At 41.7% G+C, this 26,927-nt stretch overlaps 1 protein-coding gene across 3 annotated transcripts; it reads right to left on the minus strand.

The window, feature by feature from the left end:
- Positions 1-354: 354 nt before the first annotated feature.
- On the minus strand, positions 355-26,549 carry Ccdc77 (coiled-coil domain containing 77). Of its 3 annotated transcripts, XM_076940462.1 has the most exons (12): positions 26,110-26,253; positions 22,398-22,451; positions 19,205-19,445; positions 17,689-17,831; positions 15,065-15,161; positions 12,066-12,129; positions 11,024-11,115; positions 7,899-8,047; positions 4,953-5,172; positions 3,606-3,731; positions 3,363-3,515; positions 355-1,580 (listed from the first exon to the last, which is right to left on the minus strand). In XM_076940462.1, the coding sequence occupies exons 2-12, from the start codon at positions 22,433-22,435 to the stop codon at positions 1,434-1,436; spliced, it is 1,470 nt and encodes a 489-aa protein (XP_076796577.1). In that variant the 5' UTR covers positions 22,436-22,451; positions 26,110-26,253; the 3' UTR covers positions 355-1,433. The 3 variants fall into 3 exon arrangements, with proteins under 3 accessions (XP_076796577.1, XP_034367737.1, XP_076796578.1); XM_034511846.2 differs by lacking the exon at positions 22,398-22,451; XM_076940463.1 differs by lacking the exons at positions 22,398-22,451; positions 26,110-26,253 and adding an exon at positions 26,431-26,549 and having other exon boundaries at positions 1,280-1,580.
- Positions 26,550-26,927: the final 378 nt, after the last annotated feature.

A 26,927-nucleotide genomic window follows, 5' to 3' on the forward strand; every position in this document is an offset into this window, starting at 1 on the left:
ACATTTTTAATGGGTCTGCCTAGATGTAAATGTCCTTGGTCATCTATTTATAAACTGTGACCTCATTTCAGGACCCCTAAGATGGATTTAGGAGGCTCAATAAGTGCGGCCTGGTGAGCTGGCCCAGAGAGCAGACATGTGCCACACCTGACAACCTGAGACCCCCAAGCCCACACAGTAGGAAGAGGGCTAAGTCCCTTGGGTTCTCCTCCAGTCTCCACATGGGCTGCAGCAGTCACCAGCTCCACCCTAACTTATAAACTCCTGTAAAACACTTTTCAAAAAGAAAGTAAACTGAGATACATGCTTATACAAGGCATAAGCATGAGACCTTGTAGAACACTGAGATGTTTTAAACCACACATTTTATTGAAAATACTTAATTTGAATAATTTTAAAAATATTAATAAAATGTCAAACTTTTTTACATAAAGTATCATTTTGGTTTTGCCCACTGTAGGTAAGTAGCACCCTGTTCTTGAGGACTAATTTTACTTAAGAGCAAGGGCCGTGCTGCCCTCTGGTGGTCAGTCACGCAGAACACAGCTAAGTCTGAATCTGTCCATGAGTATGTAACTCCTGAGTCGGAATGCACTTCAGTGAATGGCTTTGGTCCTCCAGGAAACACGTTCTCCCACTAGCCAAGCTCAGTAAAACAGCTCTTCCAAAGTTTTTATCTTTTTGTTTTGTTTTGTTTTTGTTTCTTGTTTTCATTTTTAGACATGGTCTTATGTAGCCCAGGCTAGCCTGGAACTCACCATACAGCCAAGGGTGAATATGAGCTTCAGATCCTCCTACATATACCTCTCTCCAGTGCTGACTACAGTCAGCCACCAAACCTGGCTTTAGGTGGTGCTAGCGATAGACCCCAGGGCTTTCTGTTCAACAAGCACTTCACCAGAGAAGCTACATGCCATCACTGACTTTTTAAAGACAGAAAAGCCCATCAATATATAAAAGAAAAGTAGAAAAGTCTCCAAGTAACTGAGGCTACAGTTCCAAGGCCCCAGAAAGGCTAATGGGTCGGTGAGACGGCAGTCTGCCAGGGCGGCTTTGCCAGGGCCAAGCTTGCTACTGTTTTTCTTCTTCTCTAGTTTTGATGTTTTATTTTTGTTGTTGTTGTTGTTTTGTTTTTTTTTTTGTTTTTTTTTTTTTTATACAGGATCTCATTAAGTAGCCTTGGATGATCTAGAAGTCACTATTGTAGACCAGGCTGGCCATGAATCACTGAGGTCCACCTGCTTCTACCATGAATTTGTGGCAATCCTCCTGCCTCAGATTCCCAAGTGCTGGGATTGTAAGTGTGAACTATCATGCCCTTAACACTATCTTTATTTAAAATTGATGCCACTACTCTGGACAACTCCATGTCCACTTTCTGGGAACAAGTGACTTTGCCTCAGGTTTCCGGAAGCCAAACCTAAAATGAGACATCAACACAACCTAAGCTCATTCTCCAGACCAAACACTTTAGACTTGAGGTTCTTCAGTTCTCCTTGTATCTTATGAGTTCTTCTGTTGCTATCACGGACTTCACACAGAATGGCCAGGTCCTGATTTCCATGAGTACTCATGGTTGCCTAGAGAGTTGAGAAAAAAGAGAGAAAGAATTATGGCACTAGCTAAGGGAGAGAAATCACACCACGAAGAGCTATGCTGGCTCCCGTTTTACATACAATAAATGCAGTACTAAGATTCTTCAGTGATGCTTTTTTTTCCCCCCTTTGGTTTTTCGAGACAGGTTTTTCTCTGTGTAGTCCTGGCTGTCCTGGAACTCACTCTGTAGACCAGGCTGGCCTCGAACTCAGAAATCTGCCTGCCTCTGCCTCCCAAGTGCTGGGATTAAAGGCGTGTGCACCACCACTACCCGACTCAGTGATGCATTTTTAAATGAAAACATTTAATTGGTCAAAGCATTTGGGAGAAGGCAAAAAGATCAAGAGTTCCAGGTTATCCTTGGCTACCTATGCAGTGTGAGGACAGCATGGCTGACAAGAAACCATCTCAAACCATACACACACACACGCACACGCACACGCACACGCACACACACGGGCAGAGAGAAGCTTTGAGATAGAGATTATTAAAGATTATTAAATAACTAACAGTGGGCAAAAGGATCAATACAGCATTGGTGAGGTCGCTCAGTGGTTAGTACAGGCACTTGCCACCAAGCCTGAGTTGGGTCCGCAGGAGCCACATGGTGGACCAGTGAACAGAAAGGAGTACCCTGACCTCCACACATTCACCATGGCAAACGCCTGCACATGTAAATAAACAAATGTCAGCAAAATATTTTTAAAAAACAAGACCAATCATAGCATTATTGGTAAATTTGCCAAAAATGACAGGAAGTGTCATTTTTTTTTTCCTATTTGTTCAGAACACAGCAACTATTTAGGACTTACGGTGACTGTTAAATCTCTACTGAAGCTCTTAAGGCAGACTAGATACTAAAAGGGGTCTGGAAAACTACTTCATTACTCAGTCATTTCCCACTTTAAAAGTAGACAATTCTTCGGGCTAGAGAAATGGTTCTGTGGTTAAGAGCACTGACTGCTCTTCTAGAGGACATGGGTTCAATTCCCAGCACCCACGTGGCAGCTCAGAGTTGTCTGTAACTCCAGTTCCAGGGGATCCCACACCCTCACACAGACACATATGCAAACAAATAAAATAAAAATGAATATAATAATTTCAACACCCCCCACACAGAGAAAATCTTTTTTGAAAAATTTGAGAAGGAGGGGAGAAGAGAGAGAGAGAGAGAGAGAGAGAGAGAGAGAGAGAGAGAAGAACAAAATAAAACCCAAACAATTCTTTTGAGAGTGTGTGTGCATTCAGCCATGCACACACGCATGAAGGGCTACACTATGGCCAGCTCATCCCTGGGTCTCCTGTCTTCTTCTCAGCCCTGGGTTGCAGATGGACGTCTGTCTTGGCTTTCATGTGGGTGCTGGGGACCTAAACTCAGGTCATAATGCTTGCACAGCCAGCAACTTTTACTCACTGAGCCGTCTGCCCAGCCTCCTTTTCCTGGACACACTTAATTCTTTTAATTTAGTTGAATTGGGAGAGGTGATAATTTGTAAGTTTATGTCTGTTTTTGTGTTTTCAACAAAGTGTTCCTGCTGAACTAATGTTCAGAGAGGGTTCAAGGATACTTACTGATCTGTTGTTCACGTAAGGACAAAGCACAGTCTATTGGTTTTGTAATGCTGGAGGTCAAGCCAGTGCCCTGTTCTTCCACACACCTTACTGAAATCTACATCTCACCCTTGGGCATCTTTCTGAGGAACCACGTGACCACCTTTCCACACTCCTATCCTGATTTCCCTTTCCTACCGCAGGAGCAACAGTACCTTATAGAGCATTTGCTCCAGCTCTCTCAGCTTCTGTCGGAGAACCTTAATGTCTGTCTTGAAGCCTTCTACTTCCAGGATTCGTCGATGCTCCAAGGCCTGATAGCGTTTTGTCATTATCTGTAAGCGCTTGCCCATCTTGTTGGAACGGTCCTAAAAATGGATGAGGAAGAGTGCATGAAGAGGAGGCTCTCCTCAGCAGCCTGCAGGGTCTACTCAGCCCAAGTGTCAAACACCACACACCTTGAAGATCTCTCTCCTCACTCCTTCCTCCTCCCGAATTCGAGCAAGTTCCTCTTCTAGGGAAATGCACTGTTCTTGGTACATGTTGGAGAGCTTTTTCTCTTGCATTAGCTTATCCTTAAGAGACTGTAGGCCAAAGGGATGAAAAGTTTCAATGTTCAGTCCTATAATCAAATTTGTAATTCAAAAGAGCACTGGGGTAAAGAAGGGAGGAAAAGATTTTCAGAGCAAATCTGCAGAAACAGATGTGAGCCCCAGAGTCCTGCTATAGCTATAGTTTCCTGTCTGTCCTTTCTCCAAATTACATAAGCAGATAGTCTTTAAAATGCAATGATCCAGGTGTCGAGTAGGATTACTATTACTGTAATGAAACACCATGCCCAAAGCAACTGGGGAAGGCAAGGGTTTATCTGGCTTACATGTCCACATCCTGTCTGTCAACGAGGGATGTCAGAACAGGACATTATGTATTTTAGCTCTTTATTTATTTATTTATTTATTTTTATTTTATTTATTTTTTTATTTTTTTTTGGTTTTTCGAGACAGGGTTTCTCTGTGTAGCCCTGGCTGTCCTGGAACTCACTCTGTAGACCAGGCTGGCCTCGAACTCAGAAATCCGCCTGCCTCTGCCTCCCAAGTGCTGGAACTAAAGGTGTGCGCCACCACTGCCCAGCCCAAAAGCACCAGACTTAAGAGGATGTCCCTAGGTCCTTTTCTGAAGCAGAATTCCAACAAGTAATACAATCCTTATATAAGTTTCTTATTGATATAAAATTACATGAATTTCCTTGTTCACTAAAATATAAACAAAAAAAAAAAAAAAAAAAAAAAAAAAGACTAATTTACAGTGCTATACCCACAGTCTATTCCATAAGTTGAATCAGGAAATGAATGAATGAATGACATGTGATATTTTGTCTTCTTTTTCAGACAGAGTCTTACTCCACAGTCTGGTCTTGAATTCTGTCTAGCTTAGTATCGCAAATTCTCAATTACCATCATGATCAGGTACTCTTGGTTATGTATTTCATGACATTATTGCTAGTTAGCTTCATCAACTGAATGAATCTTTACATAACAATGTATAGGCTCTTTGAAATTCTCCGAGTCTCTAACAGACTCTCAAACTCAACATGCAGCAAGGAGGACCTTGAATTTTCAATCACCTGTCTCTAATCTCTCAAATGCTGGGATTACAAGCATGAGTCATCACACCTGGTTTTACGCAGTGCTAAAGATCAAATCCAGGGCCTCAGTATTTTATGCACGAATTCTATCAACTGAGCTTTAACTTAACTCCAAGGAATTCTGAATTTCTCAACTGTTCCAGGAAAAGAATGACATTACCTTAATATATTCATTTTGAGCGTGATGACTCTCATGTAAAATGGGAACAACTTTTCCAAGTTTGTCTTCTTTCCTCTTACACTGCACTCTACATTGCTTAATCTTTGACAGCAGGTGATCCTTCTCAAGCATCCAGACCTTCTCTTTATTTTGGTTCTCAAATTTTAGTTGTAGAAAGTCCTTGGTGCTCTCATAGAGCAGTTCTTGGGTGTGATGGAGACTATGAAAGAAAGAAGAGTTGTGAGCATGGGTGCACTGCACGGCTCAGTCACTGCACAGATCAATCCAAGGCCATTCCAAAGAAGACTGCAGTTCTTTAAAAACTGTACTTTTTTTTTTTTTTTTTTTTTTTGAGACAGGGTTTCTCTGTGTAGCCCTGGCTGTCCTCGAACTCAGAGATCCACCTGCCTCTGCCTCCCAAGTGCTGGGGTTAAAGGCATGCGCCACCACCACCTGGCAAAATTGTACAATATGAACTTTGAAATACTAGCAGTTTTTAAAACATACATACAGTTTGATCACTGACACCCTTACATGCTTTATTAGGTGAAGTGTCTGGTATATATTATGCTCCCTGGTTCAGATTCATCTTTATAAAAACTTGCTTGAGTGTTAATTTGAGAATTCAGCTTAAAAAGATGGTTATTTACATACTGGAAAACTGATAAAAAATATAAAAAATTTGGGCTGGAGAGATGGCTCAGTGAGTGACTGAGACTACATACTGCTCTGACCTCTTGTGGATGTTATAGGCAATTGCACTCATAAATACACAGACTCATAGATACGCATACAGTTAAAAACTAAAATAAATCTTATTTTTGCTTATTTTTGAATCACATTTTATGAGCTGAGAATATAGCTTTGTGGTTTAGTGCTTGCTTTGCATATGTGAAGCCCCTCATTTAATACCCAATATTCTCCCAAAAATAAATAAACAGCCAGGCATTGTGGTGTGTGTCTTTAATCCCAGCACTTGGGAGGCAGACAGATCTCTATGAGTTCAAGGCCATCCAAGAGTAAGACCCTGTCTCAAAAATACCCCAAACCCAAAAATGAATAAATGAATAAAATTAGGGCTGGGAATATAACTCAATTGGTACAGTGTTTGCCCAGAACATACAAGGTCCTGAGTTCAATCCTCAGCACTTCATAAATGGGCTATAGAGGAGTGTTCCTGTAAGCCTCGCACTTGGACGGTAGAGACCGGAGTCTAAGTTGTTCAAGGTAATCCTTGGTTACATAGGGATTTTGAGACCAGCCTGGCTAGAGACTCTGTCTCAAAAATAAACAAATTTGGGGCTGAAGAGGTGGCTCAATGGTTAAAACCATTTGCTAATTTTCTAGAGGACCCAGGTTCAATTCCCAGCACCCAAATGGAAGTTCACAACCATCTGTAACTCCAGTTCCATGGAATCTGACATTCCTTCTGGCCTCCTCAGGCACCAGGCATGCAAAGTGATACACTGACAAACATGCAGCCAAAACATGCATACACAAAAAAAATAAATCATAAATATTAAAAAAAATAAAAAAGCTCAGAAGGTAAAGTGCTTGCTGTGTAAGCATGAAGACTTGAGTTTTCCTCCAGAAGCCAATAAAAACCTAATAACTTTAGCAGGGGAGATGAAGACAAGCAACCCCGGGGGGCGGGCTTCCTGGCCAGCAGCTGAACTTAATCACCCTGCTCCAGGGCAATGAGACACAGGGGTCTCAGAAGACAAGAATCAGCACCCAAGGGTGACCATTGGCTTCATACAACATACACATATATCCCTATACACTTATATACACACCCACATTTTAAAGAGGAGACTAGCATGGTGATGGGTGCCCTTAATTGGGAAGGCAGAAACAGGAGCCCTGTGTTTTCAAGGCCAACCTCCACTAAATAGAGAGTGCTAAGCCAGGCAGAACTACATAGTGAGAACCTGTCTGAAAAGTAAAAATAAAATAAAAATGAATTAAGCATGTTTAACGGGGAAAAGAGATGGTTAGGAACAACTTAACAAAGCTCGTCAAGCCAGGGGATGGTGGCGCATGCCTTTGATCCTAGCACTTGGAAGGCAGAAGCAGGCGGATCTCTGAGTTCCAGACAATGGTCTACAGAGCAAATTCCAGGACAGTCAAGGCTACAGAGGGAAACTATCGAAAACAAACAAACAAACAAACCCAAACCCACATCTTGTGCCTATGCTACACATAGGGTGAGACTGAGGCCAAACAGAAGGAAGCTAGGGAACAGAGACATGAGAATGCCACATGGTGGGAGGGAGGCTGTCATAAAGACATACTAGTCTTTATGGAAATGTGGATTTGGTCTGAGTAAGTCTTCAGCTCAAGACTTGCTGTGCCTAGTCATGTCCCTGCTAAAACCAACTGTTCCTTAAATCATTAGTCTGACCAAAGCACAAACTAAACTAAAGCAACACAGGAGAGGCTGAGGCAGTAGGTGCCCAGACTTGAACTGGGTTCTTACACAAAAGTAGTGAGTGACTGCTCTTAACCATTGAGCCATCTCTCCATCCCTATAACCATCAATCTTATTTTTATTTCTGATGAACCCAGAACTCAATACACGCTAGGCCAGGCCACTACGACTGAACTCACACTGAAGACAACGTTGCCACTGAACTCAGAGATCACAAGCCTCTGCCTCCCAAGTGCTGGGATTAGAGGTGTGTGCCACCGTCACCTGGCTAAGATTTTTTTAAATGTGTACCTGTGTGAGTTTATCTGTATGATGTACTTGTTGAACACCTCTGGAGATCAGAGGTGCCAGATCCCCTAGGAACTGGAGTTACAGATTGTGTGAGCCACCTAATGTATGTGCTGGGAACTGAACCCAGATCCTCTGTAAGAGCAGTGCTTACAACAGCTGAGTCATCTCTTAAGCCATTCAGAAAAACAAGATGCCTGTTAGCTCGGTATTTCTTGAGTCCCCACCTCTTGGTCAGCTCCTTGATTTTCTCTTGATGTCTCTGGTGCTGAACTTGGATCTCCTCAATTTGGATCCGTCTGTCCTCCATGAGCCCTTCAACTTGTTCTCTAGAAAGCTTTGTCTGCTCTCCCAGCTGCGCCTGAAGTGCTTCCACCTACATGGGCCGAGAGGAGTGAGTTACCATTCCTGCTTCTATGACTTCGGATCTTGGATCTCTGAAGTGAGCCCTTCCTAGACACAAAGGAAAACCGGGGTGGTGGTGGTGGTGGTGGTGGTGGTGGTGGTGATATGTGGACCAAAAAAGACAAATCTCAGTTCTGATCTATTTGTGTATGTATGTTGTACATGCTTGTGTTCTGTTCATACCTGTGTGTGTACATGTGAATGGAAGTAAAGTGTCTCCTCCAGTTACTCTCCACCTTATTTCTTAAAACATGGATTCTCACAGAACTAGAGCTCACCAATTGCCCGAGCTGAATGCCCAGTGAGCTCCAGGGATCTGCCTTTCTTCACTCCCCCAGGACAGGGTATACACATGTGTTGCCAGCCCGGATTTTCCTAGATTCGTTCTCATTCATTCTCTCTCTCTCTCTCTCTCTCTCTCTCTCTCTCTCTCTCTCTCTTTTAAAAAGTATGCAAATGAAATAAATGTGTGTGTGTGTGAATGTTTTGCCTAGGCATATGTTAGCCTCGGGTGTGCCTGGTGCCTGCCATGGAGGTCAGAAGAGGGCATCAGAGTGACAGGAGGTTGTCAGTTGTCATGTGGGTGCTCAGAATTGAACCTGGGTCTTGTGCAAGAGCAGCCAGTGTTCCTAACTGCTGAGCCACTGCTCCAGCCCCACCTTGGCTCTTTGCTGTGAGTGCTAGGGACTTGGGCTCAGGCCCTCACACTTCTTGACATGCACTTCAGCAGCCGAACCATCTCACTAACTCTTAGTCCTTTTTATTTAATGCCTTATAAATGGTATTAATCTGCACAAGCACCAACAATTTGTTCACACCCAGCTGGTCTCTACATCACACACAGTGAAAGCTGTAGCCTACTTCTCCCAACCCCAGTATTCTTACTTCATTGTCTCCTTCTGGACTTAGAGGACTCTCTCCCTTTTAAGATGCCCTACTTAGTTGGGCAGTGGTGGCACATGTCTCTAATCCCAGCACTTTGGAGGCAGAGGCAGGTGGATCTCTGTGAGTTTGAGGTAAGCTTGTTCTACAGAGAGAGTTCCAGGACAGCCAGGGCCACACAGAGAAACCCTGTCTCAAGACAAGACAAGAAAAGACAAGACAAGATGTCCTAGTTACACAGACACACAGTGACAAAATGGGTGTGATGTAATTTCCTTCTTGGGGTCTGGCTGTATTGACTTTTGAGAATTGGCCAAAGGTAGAAATAATGTTTAAGTTAATGGACTGCTCCCCCAATAGGGACAGGAACTTTCCTAATGACATACATGTCCTAGTAGTAAGATAATGGTTTATTATTTTCCTAGATTTTAGAATACATGCACTAAATAAATGAACATAACCCCAATGCTGACTTGTCAAACAGACACATGTCCCTGTGCTATTCTCTCTATGGTCCTCGAGCTGATCACAAAGTAAATTCTAGCCAGGCACGGTGGCCTCAGCACTCAAGAGGCAGAAGCAGGAGGATCTCTGTGAGTTCCTGACTAGCCAGGGCTATATGATGAAACCTTGTTGCAAAACAAAAAACAAAACAAATGGTAATTCTTATTTTAGAATGGTTTGTTAGATAGGACTTAGCATATGAACTAAAAAGGTTGCTGGAAGCATTCTAGAATGTTCAAATAAAAAATAATGATTTTAAAGTAAAGTATAAGTGCTAAGAGGTTATTTATCCTCTCTTGAGAAATCCACATCTATGGCAGGGCATGCATTACTGTTTTCCCTTGCCTCCTTCCAAATATACAACCACATACAACGCACCCATATGAACACACACACACACACACACACACACACCACCACCACCACCACCACCACCACCACCACCACCACCACCAAAATCCTACACTAAACAAAATTTCATTCCCTGTATACTTCCAGATCTGTACAGTGATGGGCTACCTGCAGCAGTATAGTGGACTACTGAACTATAGTTTTCCAGTCTTGTGATGATATTCCTAAGAATATTTTAAGTCTAAGAATAAATGAGAAAACCATCTTGGGAAAGCTGGTCTCTGCACACTCAGCTCAACCATAAATTCCTAGTGTAAACTGTCTGGACCAGTCATAAATTCTATACACTGTGTCTATGACCTAAAGGTTATGAGAACTGCCTGACCACTTAACTGCTATCTCTCTGCTTCTGTAAACAATACTTTCATGTCCACACTGCCTTTTTGTATATGTGCACAATTGCTTTTAAAAACTCCAACAAATTGGAAGCAGTGAGTAAAGCTTCCATATGACTTAGTCAGGTATCTTGAGAGTCTTGTTCTTCACGTACCCCAGAACAGCAGAAATAAAGCTTCCACATGACTTAGTCAGGCATCTTGGGAGTCTTGTTCTTCATGTACCCCAGAACAGCAGACTCCCTCCTCCCATCTCATATCTCTTAGAGGGGAGGAGATAGATAGACAGAGTTTGCTAGGTAGCCATACTTGGTCTGCTGTTCCCTACATAGAGCCCAGCAGACCTTAAATTTATGTCAATCTTCCTGCCTCAGGCTCCTACGTGTTGGGATTACAGGAGTGTGCCACTATGTAGGACTTTCTCTCCTACATTAATGTTCAGACTTAAATCTGTATTAAAACTACCTCTAAACCAGGTGTGGTGGCACATGTCTTTAATCCCAGAGGCAGGTGGATCTCAGAGTGTGAAGCCAGCCTGGTCTACACAGTGACCACCCAGGGCTGTGCAAAGACCTTGTCTCAAAACAAAAGAAAGCGAAACTCAAAACAAAAACAACGAAAAAAACCATCTCTAACTTTGCTAGAAAAGAAAGTGCTTAAATATTAAGAATGATCTCAATTGTCTTGGCTTCATCATGCCTGAATGCAATCCAGGTGCAAAGGGATAGTTCTCATATAATAACAGTAAGGATACATTACACACTGCTCAATGTGTGGAGAGAAACCGCCTTGGTCTGTCAAGTTTAGGGTGTCACCTGCAGGAGGAGTGTCTCTATGTCCCTCTGGTAGCGCTCAGCAATGTCCTCCTTGTCCTTTATTCTTACTCGTCTTTTGCTTACTCCAGGATCTAAAATAGGAAACAAAGTTCATCAAAAACTCCACTTAGCTCTTCTTTCTGCTTCTGCTACTCAAGCACCAGCATAGACCTTGAGGGAGTTTCGTTTCCTTTACCTGCAAGAGAAGGAAAAGAACACACCAGAGACCTACAGTGCTTGATTCCCAGACAGAAGTTTCTTATGGGAATTTTGCAGTTGCAAATTTTGGAGTTGCAAATAGTTCCTCAATAAAAACTCAAATTTAAACACTTAGGTTTTGACATACTACACGATTTTCCGAAGGAAGAGTAACAAGCAACAAAAAGTGAATATGTTTGCTAGAGCCTGGGTAGGGCATGGAGGAGCAGTTGGGAGGATGGCTAATGGTGCAGGGGTGTGGCTAGAGCCTGGGTAGGGCATGGAGGAGCAGTTGGGAGGATGGCTGATGGTGCAGGGGTGTGGCTAGAGCCTGGCGAGGGCATGGAGGAGCAGTTGGGAGGATGGCTGATGGTGCAGGGGTGTGGCTAGAGCCTGGGAAGGGCATGAAGGAGGAACGGTGTGGGGAGAATGGCTGATGGTGTAGAGGCACCTAACTTGCTGGAAAAACGTCTAATGGTTTCTAGCACAGTAGCATAACTATGGCAAACAACTGAATATGTAAAAATAGCTAGCAGTACACAGTGCTTATACAAGGTGATGGCTATCTACCAGTTACCCTGTCATTAGTACACTGTCTCAACAAGGTGAAGACACCAGACACAGATCTCTGGCGCTGACACACATCCGTACATACATGCTTCCATATGAACAACACAACAACAAACCTCCCTGCATTAAACAATAGTTCACTCCTTCCATAGTTGTAGAAGTGTATGGTAGTAGCCTGCCAGAGACATTGTTATGAATGCCAGTCACTCTCTCTGTCACTCCACAGTGGGATTTTCAACTCAACGTCAGAGAAAACGTCTAGCATGGTGTTTACCTGCTTTGGCAGCTGAAGGCTCACACACATCCACAGCCTGGATAGTCTTCTGGAGAATGCTGACCTAAAGAACGAGGTGTAAAAGTGGGTTCAGTGTCTGTGAAACTGCAGGTTTTAGCCTTAGCTTTACAGATCTAACATTTTTAAGTTAAACAGGTCAAAACTAATATATGATCATGTAAACACATCACATGGATTTGAAAGGTAGCATGGTCAAAGTAACATTTTTCTTTCTTTTTTTTTTTTTTTTTTGCTAAAATCCAATGTCAACACAAAATAATTACCAATAAATAAATTCACACTGCAACTTAACAAAATATATTTTTAAAAGTGCTTTTGAGCAGGGTGTGGTGGTGTATATCTTTAATCCCAGCATTTGGATAGCAGTCACTATGAGTTTGAGGTCAGCCTGGTCTATATATCGACTTCCAGGCCAGCCAAGGGGTACAAAGGGAGTCCTTGTCTGAAAATATACCCCTTCCTCAAAAAAGTAAAGTGCCCTTTGATAAGAACATTAGGAAAATAGTAAAAAATATGCACATTAGGTATATACCATAATGCTACAGATGAACTTTATACAACTTTATACAGATGAAAGCAGCCACGCAAGGAGGTGTGCCCTCAGATTCCAAGTATGAGGCCACACTGGGTCACCTGCTGGTCAGATTTGCTGGGGCTACATATTTAGACTGTGTGTGTGTGTGTGTGTGTGTGTGATGTTGTTTTGTTTGTTTTAACACAAAAAGTAAAAATTTGACCCACATCTTTACTTATTTTATGTGTGTTTTGCCTTCATACATGCATGTGTACATGTTCATGCCTGGTATACTCAGATCCTCTAGAATTGGAGTTATAGATGGTTGTGAGCCACCATGTGGGTGCTGGAAACTTCACCCAGGTCCTCTGCAAGAATAAGTGCTTTTAACAACTGGGCCATCTCTCAAGCCCCCAAGGTCTACATCTTTAGTCCCAGTACTTAGGAGGCTGAGGCAGGTGGATCTTTGTGAGCCTGAGACCAGCCTGGTCTACAAAGGGAGTTCCAGGACAGCCAGGGCTACACAGTGAGACAGTGTCTCAAAAAATAAACCCATAAAATGTAACAAAACAAACCAAACAAACAAACAAAACCCAAACCTAAAATAGGGGGCTGGAGAGATGCTCCAGTGGTTAAAAGCTTTGATTGTTCTTCCAGAGGTCCTGGGTTCAATTCTCAGTACCCACATGGCAGCTCAAAACTGTCTAATAAGTCCAAGATCTGACACTTTTACATAAATATAAATGCAGGCAAACACCACTGCACATAAAATAAACATAAATTATTTTTAAAAATTGGAATATGCTGGAAGTGGTGGTGCACGCCTTCAGTCCCAGCACTCATGAGACAGAGGCAGGGAGATTTTCTTTTTTTTTTTTTTTTTTTTTGATTTTTTTGAGACAGGGTCTCTCTGTGTAGCCATGGCTGTCCTGGAACTCACTCTGTAGACCAGGCTGGCCTCGAACTCAGAAATCCACCTGCCTCTGCCTCCCAAGTGCTGGGATTAAGGGCCTGCGCCACCACTGCCCGGCATGGCAGGCAGATTTCTTGAGGTCAAGGTCAGCCTAGTCTACAAAGCAAGTTCGAAGACAACCAGATCTACACGGAGAAACCTGTTTCCAAAAAAACAAAAAGAAAAGAAATAAAAAATTAAAATAGTACATACATACTCGTAAATATTTTACTAGGAAAAAAGATATATATTTATACTATTCTATAATACATATATGTTATATAAATATTGTATTATTTATGATTCCTCTCTGGGGATAGATTAGGGGAACTATCAGTTTTATATAATGGACTTCTGTCTGTGTGGGGTTTTGTTGTTGTTGTTTTGGTTCTTTTGAGACCAGATCTCATAGAACGCAGGCTGGCCATGAGCTCCTGATATTTCCATCTCCACCTCCCAAGCGCTGGGATTAAAGTGTGTCTCACCATCTGTGTGTTTTTGATAAAGACCATTATTAATTTATAATAAGTATAAAAATATTTGAAAAGAAATTAAGTATTGAAGTGTCTCCTTCACAAAGACTAGCTTTGCTTTCCTCTCTAATCTCCGCAAAGGCACCTGCGGGTCTCAGCTTTAGTTTGCCCTTGTTCTCTCTGGTACAGTCCTGGGGATGAACAAGAGCCTCGCGCTTGCACAGCAAGGACTCTGCCAGTGAGCTGTGGCCAAACCCTAGGCTTTAGGTTTCTTTCTTCCTTACCAAAAAAACCCAAAGTACACTTATTCACCAACAATGATATAATTTGGCATTAAAACATATAATGAAATCAAATCAACATTTTTCTCCGTGTTTTCAAATTCCTGGCAAGTTACTCTCAAGTTATTCCTGAGAGTCGGGACTCATCAGTATCTATAGGGATTCTGAGTTTTCAGAATTATGACACTTTGAATATACTTCTAATAATGTTTACAATCTATTTTCAATAGCAAAAAGTTTAGTAGCATTTACAAAGAACTACACACAAAAGCATAATATAAAATTAAGGTCTCCTAGTAATGTGACAGTCCCCTCCCCTGCAAAAATGACTATTGAAGACTTATTTGCACTGAAAATGTGTTATACCTTGACAGAACATTCAGATTTTTTTTAAATTTTATGTGTACAGGTGTTTTGCCTGTGTACATGTCTAAGAGTGTATCTGATTCCCTGGAACGAAGTTACAGATGGTTGTGAGCTGCTATGTGGGTGCTTAGAACCAAACCCAGGTCCTCTGGAAGAACAGAATGTGTTCTTAACTGCTAGACCATCTCTCCAGTCCCTTGTCATTTTCTTCATATTAAAAGAAAAAAATCTTCAAAAGGTTTTTGCAGAGAAGAGCTTTAAACCTCCAGCAGATACTGGCTGGCTCACTGCTCTCCGTGACATGTCTGTGGCAAGTAGAGATGTTCTGACTAAGGACCCTCACCTGTGTCTTGCAAAGGTCACACTCATTATACCACAGCAGAAATACTTACTTTGTGGGGAGGCTCCTTATGAAAATAGGTCACTTCACCAGTGTCTGGTCCCACAAGAGCTAACAGATTCTGAATCTTTTTCTTGTCTTCCAGTTCCCTGCAATTCTCATTAAAAAAAATAATAATAAAAAAAGATAAACATTATACACCCCAGTAAGTAACTGTTTCTATTTAAAAGGTTTCCCTTCTGACCAGTTGTGGTAGAGCACGCCTTTAGTGGCAGCACAAAGGAGGCAGAGGCAGGAAGATCTCTGGGAGTTCAATGCCAGCCTGGTCTACACACTGAGTTCTAAACTAGCCAGAACTATACAGTAGTCTAAAACAAAACAACAAAATAGGATTCAAAAGATTTCTTTCCTTTTTTTTAAAAAAAAAAAATTTATTTATTTTATGTATGTAAGAACACTGTCACTGTCTTCAGACACACCAGAAGAGGGCATCGGATCCCATTACAGATGGTTATGAGCCACCATGTGGTTGCTGGGAATTGAACTCAGGACCTCTGGAAGAGCAGTCTGTGCTCTTAATCACTGAGTCATCTCTACAGCTCCAAAAGATTTCTTGATTTTTAATTTTTTTTGAGACAGTCTCACATATCCCAGGTCATCCTTGAGCTTGTCGTGGAGTCAAGGATAACTCAGATCCTTGATTGTGCTGTCTGCCTTAGAGATAACAGGCCTATGCCACCATACCCAGTTTACACAGTGCTAGGAACAAACCAAGAGCTTTGTGCACCCAATGTAAACATTCTACAACTGAGCTATATCCCCAGCTTCCCATGTTTAAAAATGACTATACCCACAAGTTAAAAATGAAAAAAGATCTATACCTCAGCTCCAGCTATTGAAAGATTAAGTATTCCAATTCAGGAATTCAAAGACAGGGCCAGGGAATAATTTCTTAGCTGTTTCTAGAAGAGTACATTAATTGGTCTTCCTTTTCAGCACTGATTGGAAATACAGCCTGCACATGGCTCACAGTCCACTCTCCCTTGAGAACTGCTCAAGAGAAAAGAAACTTGCTTCCCTGCTTGTGCCTCCCATTCCTCAGGGACAGCCTGCCTTCAGTGCCTTCAGTGGGGCTGGGAGGGGGAATAAAAATCCATTCTTTTTGCCTCAGTTCAGATGGCTCTGAAAAGCCATTCAGCTTCAGAGCCCCTGTGGTATCAACGGGGACCTGCTGTAACCAAATCACAAAGTTCTCCATCTGCCCAGCCAGTCTCCAGTCTCCCCTTGTTTCCTCAGAGGCAGATCTCTCTTGTTCCTCTCCTGCTAGCATACTCCCAGCAAACATCCTGGAAAAAAATCCCACAGTGCAGTTTGTTTCCCAAGGTGTTTCCCAAGGCACGAAACCTAACAGCTAATGTCAGGAACAGTTCAAGGAAGCAAACTCTGAACAGGGATTTTTCAGAGCTAATGACACAGATGATTATAGAACAGCCTGTTCCTAAGAGCAGGGAAGGGGAGGAATTAATGGGTATTGGCTAAACAATTAGAATAATCAAGAAGGAAAATAGGTGGCCACCCTCCTCCAAAACAAACAAACAAACAAACAAACACCATAAAGATAACTCCACAATCTGTGCCCAGCAAGATGACTCAGTGAATTAATGTGCTCATTGTACAAAACTTGGCACTGGTTCATTCCCCGAAACCCATGGTAGAAGAAAAGAAATGATTCCTAAAAGTTGTCCAGAAGAGTCTTATCTTTTAGGACAAGACCCTGTTTTTCCACAAGTGCCTCATTAAAGGGTCTATGGCTATCTATATCTTCTAGTAGTCACACTAGGGAAAATACAAGACTCATGTACTTCAAGGCCTGCTGGGTACAGAGCCTCAGGAGATGCTGTTACCTGGTAACCTAAAGCACTATCATGGCACCAGGTGTATGGGGACCATCCTAGTAATCAAATTTTGGCCCAGATCTAGTTCACAGTGAGTCTACTAGATTTTCAGACTCATTTCCCCAGTTTCCAATGTCTAATTAGAAGGCACACACTTGGTAGTTGGCACAACTTCCAAATTAGGGAATTGGGGTTTTTTGGTTGTTTGGTTTTGTTTTGTTTTTTTTTTTTCAGAGGTATGCCAATGGGAAACTTCTCAAACTAGCCTTCCCTACTTGGTCAAAAAGACAGAGGATAAAAGACTCTGGAGGAAGTGCACACAAATTCTTTTCTTCATTCATTACATAACCTATACAAAAGCAAATGGATTCTGGACAACTCCAAAGGAGGTTTCAATGCCAGATGAGTTTTTGCTAGAGCAGATTAATTGGGTCTCAGGTACATGGACTAATGAGGGAAATGCCTTAGTTTCGATCCCCTCCCCCAACCACGAAGAAGAGGATGACTGTAGATAAATTTCATCATTTAAGTGTAACTCAGAGTTTTCATTTTAACATTTCCCTTCTATTCAATACCTGATTCTTTTCTTTTTTAAAAATATTTTTATTAGTGCTTTGTATACATGTGTGCATATTTACAATGTCCTCAGAGGCTAGAACATGACATGAAGTCCCCTGGAGCTGGAGGTAAAGGTGGTTATGAGCTGCAGAATATGGATGCTGGGGACCAAACTCAGGTCCCTTGCAAGAGCAATACACACTCTTAACCACTGAGACAGTACCTGATTCTTAGTCGGTCATTTTCTGAGTAGAGTCGTAAAACATGTTCCCTTTCCTGGAAGAGGCAGACCTGCATATCACTTAGGGCTTTCTGCAGTTCAGCAATCTCTTCCTCCCTTTGCTGCAAGTTCCACTCAAGTTTATGCTGGGAAAAAAAATAGAGTAGTTGAAAACATTAGGTCTCAAAGGAAACTTCTTAGTGGATATGAAGGAGTTGGTTGAAATTTGATCAAACTGTGAGCCCCAAGACTGTGTTATTTACTGATAATAAAAACAAAAATAAAACCAAAACTGTTCCTAGTTGTAGTGTGGCTCAGCCCTTAGCACATACCTTTAATCCCAAACAATGAAGGCAAAGTTAGTTTGTAGAAGGAAGCAGCTGTGTTTGAAAATGTCTGATTGAATGGTGGACAAAATGACAGATTAGAGACGAATCAGAGAAATATGAGACAGAACAGAGTGTGCCCAGCTCTCGAGGAGAAAGAGGAAAAGGGAAGCCATTTAAGAGGCAGTGAAGCAAAGGAGAGGAAGCAGTTTTACTGGAGAATTTTACAGAGACAGGTTGCAGAGAGAACAAGCTAGACACAGATGAGAACAGAATGAGCCAGAGAATGAGAAGGAACTACAAGATTAGAACAGATTGCCAGAGTTAGTTTGAAGCCAAGCAGAGCAATTAAGGAGAGGTAGAGAGAAAGAAGACAGGTTGAATCAGTCAGCTTGGAAAGGAGTTTGAGATAGAACAGCTAAGTTGAGCCAGCCAGCCAGAGAAGAACTAGAAAAGGTTAGCTTATTCAGCAGCAAGTCTCAAAGGCTGAAAACATTCTAGGCTTAGACTAGATTGTACAGAGGCTAGAAGCTTCCAGGACTAGGCCTAGGTTAGCAGAAGGAAGCAGTAAGTTTCCAATACAACTATTAATACAGGAGAATAAAAGATACTTTTACAGGTTCGTGTAGGAATATACCTGATAGTTTCACCAATAGAGAAATTAAGTAGCAGTATTTGTACACACATTTGAGCTAAAAAGCAAAAGGATGAGATGGGGGTATATCTCAGTGACAGAGCATCAGGTAAGTAGGATTCACCCTAGGTTCGATATCTATCACTAAAAGAAGGGAAGATGGAAGGGAAGGAGGGCAAAATGAAAAGACAAGGTACAGGATTTGTGTGATTGGGAATTTCAAACATTAATGACTATGCCCTTAAGTTTTCTTTCATACCCAATAGCATCAGCATTGAGAATGCCACGTGCTTCCTTCCTTCCCCACCCCCCTCTCTCTCTCTCTCTCTCTCTCTCTCTCTCTCTGTGTGTGTGTGTGTGTGTGTGTGTGTGTGTGTGTGTGTGTGTGTGACTCAGAAGTTGTCTTCCTCCCTTGCTTCACCAACTTATTGTTTGGGACAGGGTCTCTCCTTAAACTGAGAGTTCAGCATAGCCGTTCATCAAGGCTTGGTCAGTGAGCTCCAGGATCCATGGGAATTTTCTCTCAATCTCTCTCTGTATGTCTCTGTCTCTCTCTTACCTGCTCTTCGCAAGCTTCTCTGTAGAGCTCTAACTTCTTCAGCAGGTCTTCATTCTCTGCCTCACAGCTGGCCATCTTCTTCTGATAATACTCCAGAAGCTCCTGAGACGGGCAAAGGACAGCCAGACGATCCTCCAGTGAAGGCAGGGGAGTTGACTCCACTGAGTCTGCCATTTTCTTCCACCTGTTGGTATCGGCAAAGCCAAAGCCAGCACCACGTTTGGAGGCAATTGTTGTTATTCTATGTGAAATTAGAACAGCATATAGTAAGTCCTCTGAACACTTGTAAAACATAATTTTTTAAATAAAAGAGGTGTTATAGGTGTTTTGTTTTGATACAGGGTCTTTCTATGTAGCCCTGGCTGGTCTAGACCTGGCTATGTAGACCAGGTTGGCTTTGAATTCACAAAGACAGACCTGTATCTATCTTCCAAGTGCTGGGATTACAGCCATCAGTCACCAAATCTAGTGGTGTTAAGTGCTCATATGCACTGAAAGTTTGAGTCAACTGGTTAGTGAAAATTTTTATGAATTGTTTTTTAAGTACCAATGATTTAAAACTATATCTAAAATAAAAATCTGAGACTAAAAAGAACATTTAAAAAAACAATATAAATGGATACTACGTAGTACTGTTGCAGGATCTTTGATCACACTGTGAACCCTGAGACTGTGCTATTTACTGGAAAAACCTGTTTTTAGTTGTGGTTTGTCTCAGCCTTAGCATACCTTTAATTCAAGAGCTTTTTGCTTAAATATTATAAACAGGAACAAATAAAGTCAACCATAGGGCAAGAGGCAGAGTAAGCAACCAGAAGACAGGAAGTGAACATAGGATTATTAAGAAAACTCCAGAGACTAAGAGGGAGTCAGGAAGATGGATGGAAAGACACACAGGAAGTAGAAGAGAAGGGCATCAGTTTGAAGGAGCTTTTTTGAAATGTAGTGAGATGGGGGATTGCTTCTGGGTCGTCAGTTGGGTACTTTCTCTGCCTCTCTGAGCTAGCAGGCTTTCATTCCAACATCTGGTTCATGAGCCTTCATTGGTAGAATCAAATAATTGAGATTTTATTAAAAAAAAAAGAACATAGTAACCCATTAGAAAATCTAGTATAAGACAGATACATAGCAACGGGAACAACATGTCTCCAGAAGCTACCTAAGCTCTAGCTTCTGAAACTGAACTGCAGATATTAGGACAAGATGGCATAAATGATAAAAGTATCCCAGTGCTCAGGAGGTGAAGGAGGGTCAGAAATCCAAGGTCATCCTTGGCTATACTGAGTTCCAGGCCAACCCAGAATGCAAAAGAAAAAAAGGAATGACTGGAAAGGAAAGTTTAGTTTCTTTGTTCTTAATGATCAAGAGACTTGGGGGGTTGGAGAGATGGCTCAGCAGTAAGACCTCTGCTATTCCAGAGGTACTGAGTTCAATTCCCACCAACCACATGGAGGCTCTATAGTGGGATTTGATGCTCTCTTCTGGCACAAAGGCATACTGCAATGGTACACCATTAAAATAATAAAATAACAATCAAGAGACTTAAGCTAACACAGTAAGAGCTAGAAAACAAATAGTGAGGCATGTATATCTGAGGACAAGGCTAACCTGGTCTATATAGTAAGTTCTAGGCAAGCCAGGGCTACATATAATGTGACTTTGCCTTAAAAGAAAATCAAGCACCAAGTACCACTCCCCTTAAAAAAGAACCAACCAAAAATTTTTTTAAAAAAGAAACGGTGCAGAAGTCCCCATATGAAAACCAATCCAATTTGGCATTCTAAAATTTACAATATATGGGGCTAGAGAAATGGCTCAGCAGTTAAGAGCACTGGCTGTTTTTCCAGAGGACCCAGGAATTCCAGCAACCACATGGTAGCTCATGACCATCATCTGTAACTCCAGTTCCAAAAATCAATTGTTCGAGAGGTGCACAAACACACATGCAAGCAAAATATCTATGCAAATAAAAAACTCTGCCATGACAAAATAGACATTAGAGTGCAGAAACTTTGCACGAGAGTTACAGCTAGTGAATGTGGATAATATACATGTTCATATCTAAGTAAGCAAGTGTGTGCAATAAACACTTAATAATAAAATAAATAAAGCAGGGGTGTAGTGCACAGTAGAGCGGAAACCTAACACTTCCCTCAGTTATTGACAGCTTTTAGGGACTAGACCTGCAGCCCAGGAGCAGAGCAGACGCTTGGCATGTATAAGCCCAACACCCCAGCATAACACATCCCTAGCATCCTACACAAAAGCCCATGATAGAAATAATATTTTTATTTTCAGAGTGAAAAAGAGGCCAGTAAATATAAGAGCAACTTGAGCTTGAGAGTTGGCTCAGCGGTTGGGAGCACTGGCTACTCTGTCCCAGAGTACATGGGATCTATTCCCAGTATCCACATGGCTGCTCACAACACAACTGTACTCTAGTTTCTTAGGATCCAAAACCTTCACACAGACACATATGCAAACAAAACATCAATGCACATAAAATAAAAAATAAGTTATTAAAAAATAAGAGTAACTCTTACATTCTGCAGGAGGGGAGCTTTGGCTGTGAGGGATGAAGGCTTTGTGGTAAATCCATCTCATATTTACTTATTGGTACCTCCCTATGACCAAAGACCCACCATCACTGGGACCCCTCACACTGAATGAATTCTGGTAGTTCCACAGAGAGGCCATTTTTTAAAAATTTGTTTGTTTTGTTTGAGACAGGGTCTCTCTATGTAGCTATGGCTGTCCTAGAATTCAATATGCTGACCAGACTGGCTTCAAACTTAGAGATCCACTTGCCTCTACCACCTGGGGTTAAAGATGCTTACCACCACCATTGGTAAGCTATTTTAAGGTCTAGATTCTGAGACAGGTGGTGGTGGCACACACCTTTAATCCAAGCACTTGGGGCCAGTGGCAGGTAGATAGATATCTTGAGGCCAGCCTGGTCTACAGAGTGAGTTCCAGAACTGTCAGATTGTTAGGGCTACACAGAGAAAATATCTTGAAAAAACAAAACTAAAATACACACACACATCACCTCCCACAAAAAAAACTAGATTCTGAATAAGAATTGAGAATTGAGATTTAGAAAGTATGCTGTCCCCTTAGCTCCTATACCAACTGGATAAAACCTACAGAAGTACTGATTAATTAACAACTCATAAATAGGCAAATATCTTACTTTCTGCAGACAGGTGTATGTGTCGGGGTAAAGTTCATTCTGTCTTATTCACACCTATCAAATATACAAAATGATGATGAGGGCCATGAAGAGTTAAAATAAGTAAATAAATATAGGCTATACAGAGCAGTTACCGCCTCAGTTACCATATTTGACTCCTGAAGAGAGTGTGGCATTTAGACCAACATTGGATGTTTCTTAATTGCTTATCCAACTTGTAGTAAAGAAAAACTTTTTTTTTTAAGTGGGGGAAAGGTTTAACTTGTTTTTATGTGTATGAGGCAAACATTTACCACTGAGCTACATCCCTTAATAATGTTTTTTGGTTTTATGTTTTTCTGAGACAGGGTTTCTTTTTATGTAGCCTTGACCTAAAACTAACTCTGTAAACCAGGCTGGCCTTGAACCACATCCCAGCTGGGTGTTTGGTTGTTTGTTTGTTTGGGACACGGTTTCATGTAACGTATGACCTTAAATTCCCTATGTATCTGAGAATGACTTTGAACCTGTGATCCTTATGCCTCCAACCCAGAGTGCATGTGCCACCAAACACAATTTGTGTAGTTCTTCGGATCAACTTCGGTGTTTTGTGTATACTGAGCAAACAACTACGCTGTACCTCCAGTCCTCCCCACCCATACCCTAACAGGATCTTATAGTCCAGGCTGGTTTCAAATTCACTATGTTGCTTAAACTGCACTGAACTTCTTATCCTCCTGCCTCCAACTTCAAAGCCCCATGCCTAGTACACTCAAGCTCACTAAAACTGTTTGTGTTACAAGATCTTGCTATGTAGTCTAGGCTTGCCTAGAACTGGCCTGTCTCACTCAGCCTGCCTGCAGTGACTACAGGCTTCTATCACTGTATCCATCCAGTTTCTAATCAGCAAAACAGGGGCTGCAGAGACAGCTTAGCAAGCTTGGCAACCTGAGTACAATCCCTGGAACCCACCCAAAGTTGTCCTCTGACCACTACATAAACACACATAAACACAATAATAAATTAAAAAACAAACTTTTAAAAATAAGCAACATAGTCCATGGAAATAAGGTAGGCTATCACACCAAATTTAGAATGAACAGAGAGCCAAAAATACTTTATTTGACTTGCTTTTTCTATTCTTGTTTGTTTGTTTGTTTTGTTTTGTTTTTCAAGACAGGGTTTCTATGTGTAGCCCTGGCTGTCCTGGAACTCACTCTGTAGACCAGGCTGGCCTGGAACTCAGAAATCCACCTGCCTCTGCCTCCCAAGTGCTGGGATTAAAGGTGTGTGCCACCACTGCCTGGCTTTTCTACTCTTTTTATCTTTAACAAAGATCACCCAGGATATGTGAGGCCCTGGGTTCTAATCCCCTAGTGCCAGGAAAACAAAACAAAAAGTTATAAAATATATATTTGGGCTGGAGAGGTGGCTCAGTGGTTAAGAGCACTGACTGCTCTGTCAGAGGTCTTGAGTTCAATTCCCGGCAACCACGTGATGGCTCACAACCATCTATAATGGGAGCCGATGCTGTTTTCTGGTGTGTCTGAAGACAGCTGCAGTGTAATCATATAAATAAAAAAATAGATAAATCATATATATATATATATATATATATTAAAATAGCAAAAGAAAAAATTCTGTAACATTATAATCGCCATCATCTCAACTAACAACATCTAACTAGGGAGAAAAGATCATCTTGGTTTTTGATTTAAAAAAAATGTGTGTGTGTGTGTGTGTGTGTGTGCATGTATATATGTGTGTGTCTAAAGAGTCAGCTTTCTCTCCCTACTCCCTGGAATCTCCAGGAGGGTCAACCTCAAGTTGTCAGGCTTGGCAACACCTCAGCCTACTGAGCCATCTTATACTGTTTTTATAATTGGCTCTAATAATTTTGAAGAATATATGTGTATGGGTGTTTTCCCTGCATGCCTATTGTGAGCTGCCATGTGGGTGCTAGGACTCAAACCCAGGTCCCTTGGAAGAGCTGCCAGTGTTCTTAAGCACCGAACTATCTCTCTAGCCCCTGTCTAATGATTTTTTTTTTTAAAAGAGAAAGATTAGGCCAGTTCTTTTCTTGAGTCTCCTATCCAGCCTGAGTTCCAGGACAACCAGGGTTATATGGTGATAGATACCTTGTTCAAAAAAAAACCCAAAACCAAAACAACCAAAAAACAAAACAATTATAAAACAATCAGTAGCTACTTATAGACAGTAACATTAATAAAGTCTAGAATTCAAAATTTTCTATTCTAGAGCCAAGCCTCTCCCCTGATTTTTTTTTTTTTTTTTTTTTTTTTTTTTTTTTTTTTTTTTTTTTTTTTTTTTTTTTGGTTTTTAAAGACAGGGTTTCTCTGTGTAGTTCCGGCTGTCCTGGAACTCACTCTGTAGACCAGGCTGGCCTTGAACTATCCACCTGCCTCTGCCTCCCAAGTGCTGGGATTAAAGGCATGTGCCACCACTGGCCAGGCCCCTGACTTATTTTTATGTCTTTCCCCAAACACATCCTGTTTCTATAAAATCTTCTTTTTTGTTTGTTTTCGAGACAGGATCGAACTCTCCATTTTTGGCTGGCCAGGAACTATGCAAACCAGGCTGGTCTAGAACTTACAGAGATTGCCTGCCTCTGCCTCTTGAGCACTGGGATTAAAAGCTTATACACCATGCCAGACACATAATGTTCTTGGTTCTATGCCTTTGTTCATGAGCTTCCTAGCAGTTTAATTAAGACTCCTTCTACTACTCTAGTAAATTCACTTAATCAAGTCTATTCTGCATGTAAAATTCATCTTAAATTCTATTTCCTTCATCTCTTTCTTGAGTTTTTTTTTTTTTTTTTTTTTCCAAAATGATTTAGAAAGCCAGTTGTGGTGTCTTCTGCCAGTTAAAAACTAGCATTGGGCAGACCACCCAAAATTGAGGGCAGCCTAGGGTACAGAGTTAAGCTCCTGGAACAGAGCGAGGTCTTGTCTCAAATAAACAACAACAAAACCCACAAAATGATTATGCACTTGTACTCCCAGCACTTGTATGACTGAGACGAGCATACTGCCAAGAGACCAGTCTGGTACATACAGTGAATTGCAAACCCACCTGGGCTGCAGAGTAAGATTCCCGTCTCAAAAAGCAAAACGAATAATTAAAATTAAAAAAAAAAAAAAATCCTCCACAGGAAAGTGACTGTATTTGCAGTTTTACTATGATAACCAATCTTCCAGGCAGACAGAAGCCATCTTAACACTACCTTCCAAGGCAGGAATGCCTGTGTATATAAAAGGTTTCTGTTTTGTACGTGTAAGAGATCGAATTCAAGGCCATGGGCATGCTAAGCAAACACTCTACATAATGGCCACAACTCCGTCCCTAAAATGTCGTGTTTATCTGCATACATAACCACTTTCTGAAGTATTTGTATTATCCCTTATTTTACAAACGAGGAAATCGAAGGAACCGGAACTCTGTTCATCTCCAGGACCTTTGGATCCTATTGCAACTTCACACAGTTCTTGACCAGATCTTAGATCAGTCATTCTTATAGCTCTCCGAGTCCCAGAAACTTCTCTTTTTGCAGACAATTTTTCCTTGACTGGTCCTAAATCTCCTATGGGCCCCAGGTTTAGTCTTCTGTAGCTTCCGTCCGCACTGATTATGAAGGCTTTTATCTCACCAGATTTACTTCCCAATCTCTGTCCTAAAACCCTTTCACCCTTTCCCTGAAATCCACACTCACCAAGCGCTAACCCCAGGCGTCCGGCAACGCAACCGAAAAACAACTCAAATCAGCGAGCGTCTACAAAACCCTACCAATCGCTCACGAGCTCAGGCGGCCTTTTAGATTGCACACCAATAGGACGGTTGTTCACCAGCACTTCCCATCTTGCCTTGCGCCTCACCGGCAGAGGTTCCTGGGAAGTGTAGTTTCTTTTCTGCACACATCGTTGCGCAAAGACAGAATGGGGAAGGGGGGTTGCAATGTGTGTGTGTGGGGGGGGAGTTAAGTATCCCTTGACTGTTGGAACTCATCCATTTTGACAACTCAGTATGAACTCACGTAACTATTTTCCTTTAATGAAATCTGTTGCATAAATGGCATACATAATCACGAGCAGATGACAGGAACTTCCCAGAGTATCTTGTACACATTGCCATTTGTTTCAAGTGAGCCTTCAGTTTGTTTCAAGTGAGTCTAAGAAAAGTTCCACAAATCCTACGGAGTTGTACAAGCCTGTGATCCCAACACCTGGGAAGAGAAGAAAAAGAATCAGGAGTTTAAGGTCACCCTTGGGCAATTTAGAAGCATGGGCTACATAAGGCCCTGACTCAAAAAACAAAAACAAAAAAACAAAACCAGGAGGAAGGAAGAGAGAAAGTAACTTCTATGACTTGGGTTAGATGTAGTTAGGGAGTTGGGAATGGTTGTGAGCCACCATATGGGTGCCAGGAACCAAATCAGGCGAATGCTTTTTACTCTTGAACCATCTCTCCATTATGTATATGTATGTGTATATGCTTTTGTTTTGTTATTTCTGGTTTTTTTTGAGAAAGCCT

Source organism: Arvicanthis niloticus, chromosome 9 (assembly GCF_011762505.2).
Source record: "Arvicanthis niloticus isolate mArvNil1 chromosome 9, mArvNil1.pat.X, whole genome shotgun sequence".
Lineage (NCBI taxonomy): Eukaryota > Metazoa > Chordata > Mammalia > Rodentia > Muridae > Arvicanthis > Arvicanthis niloticus.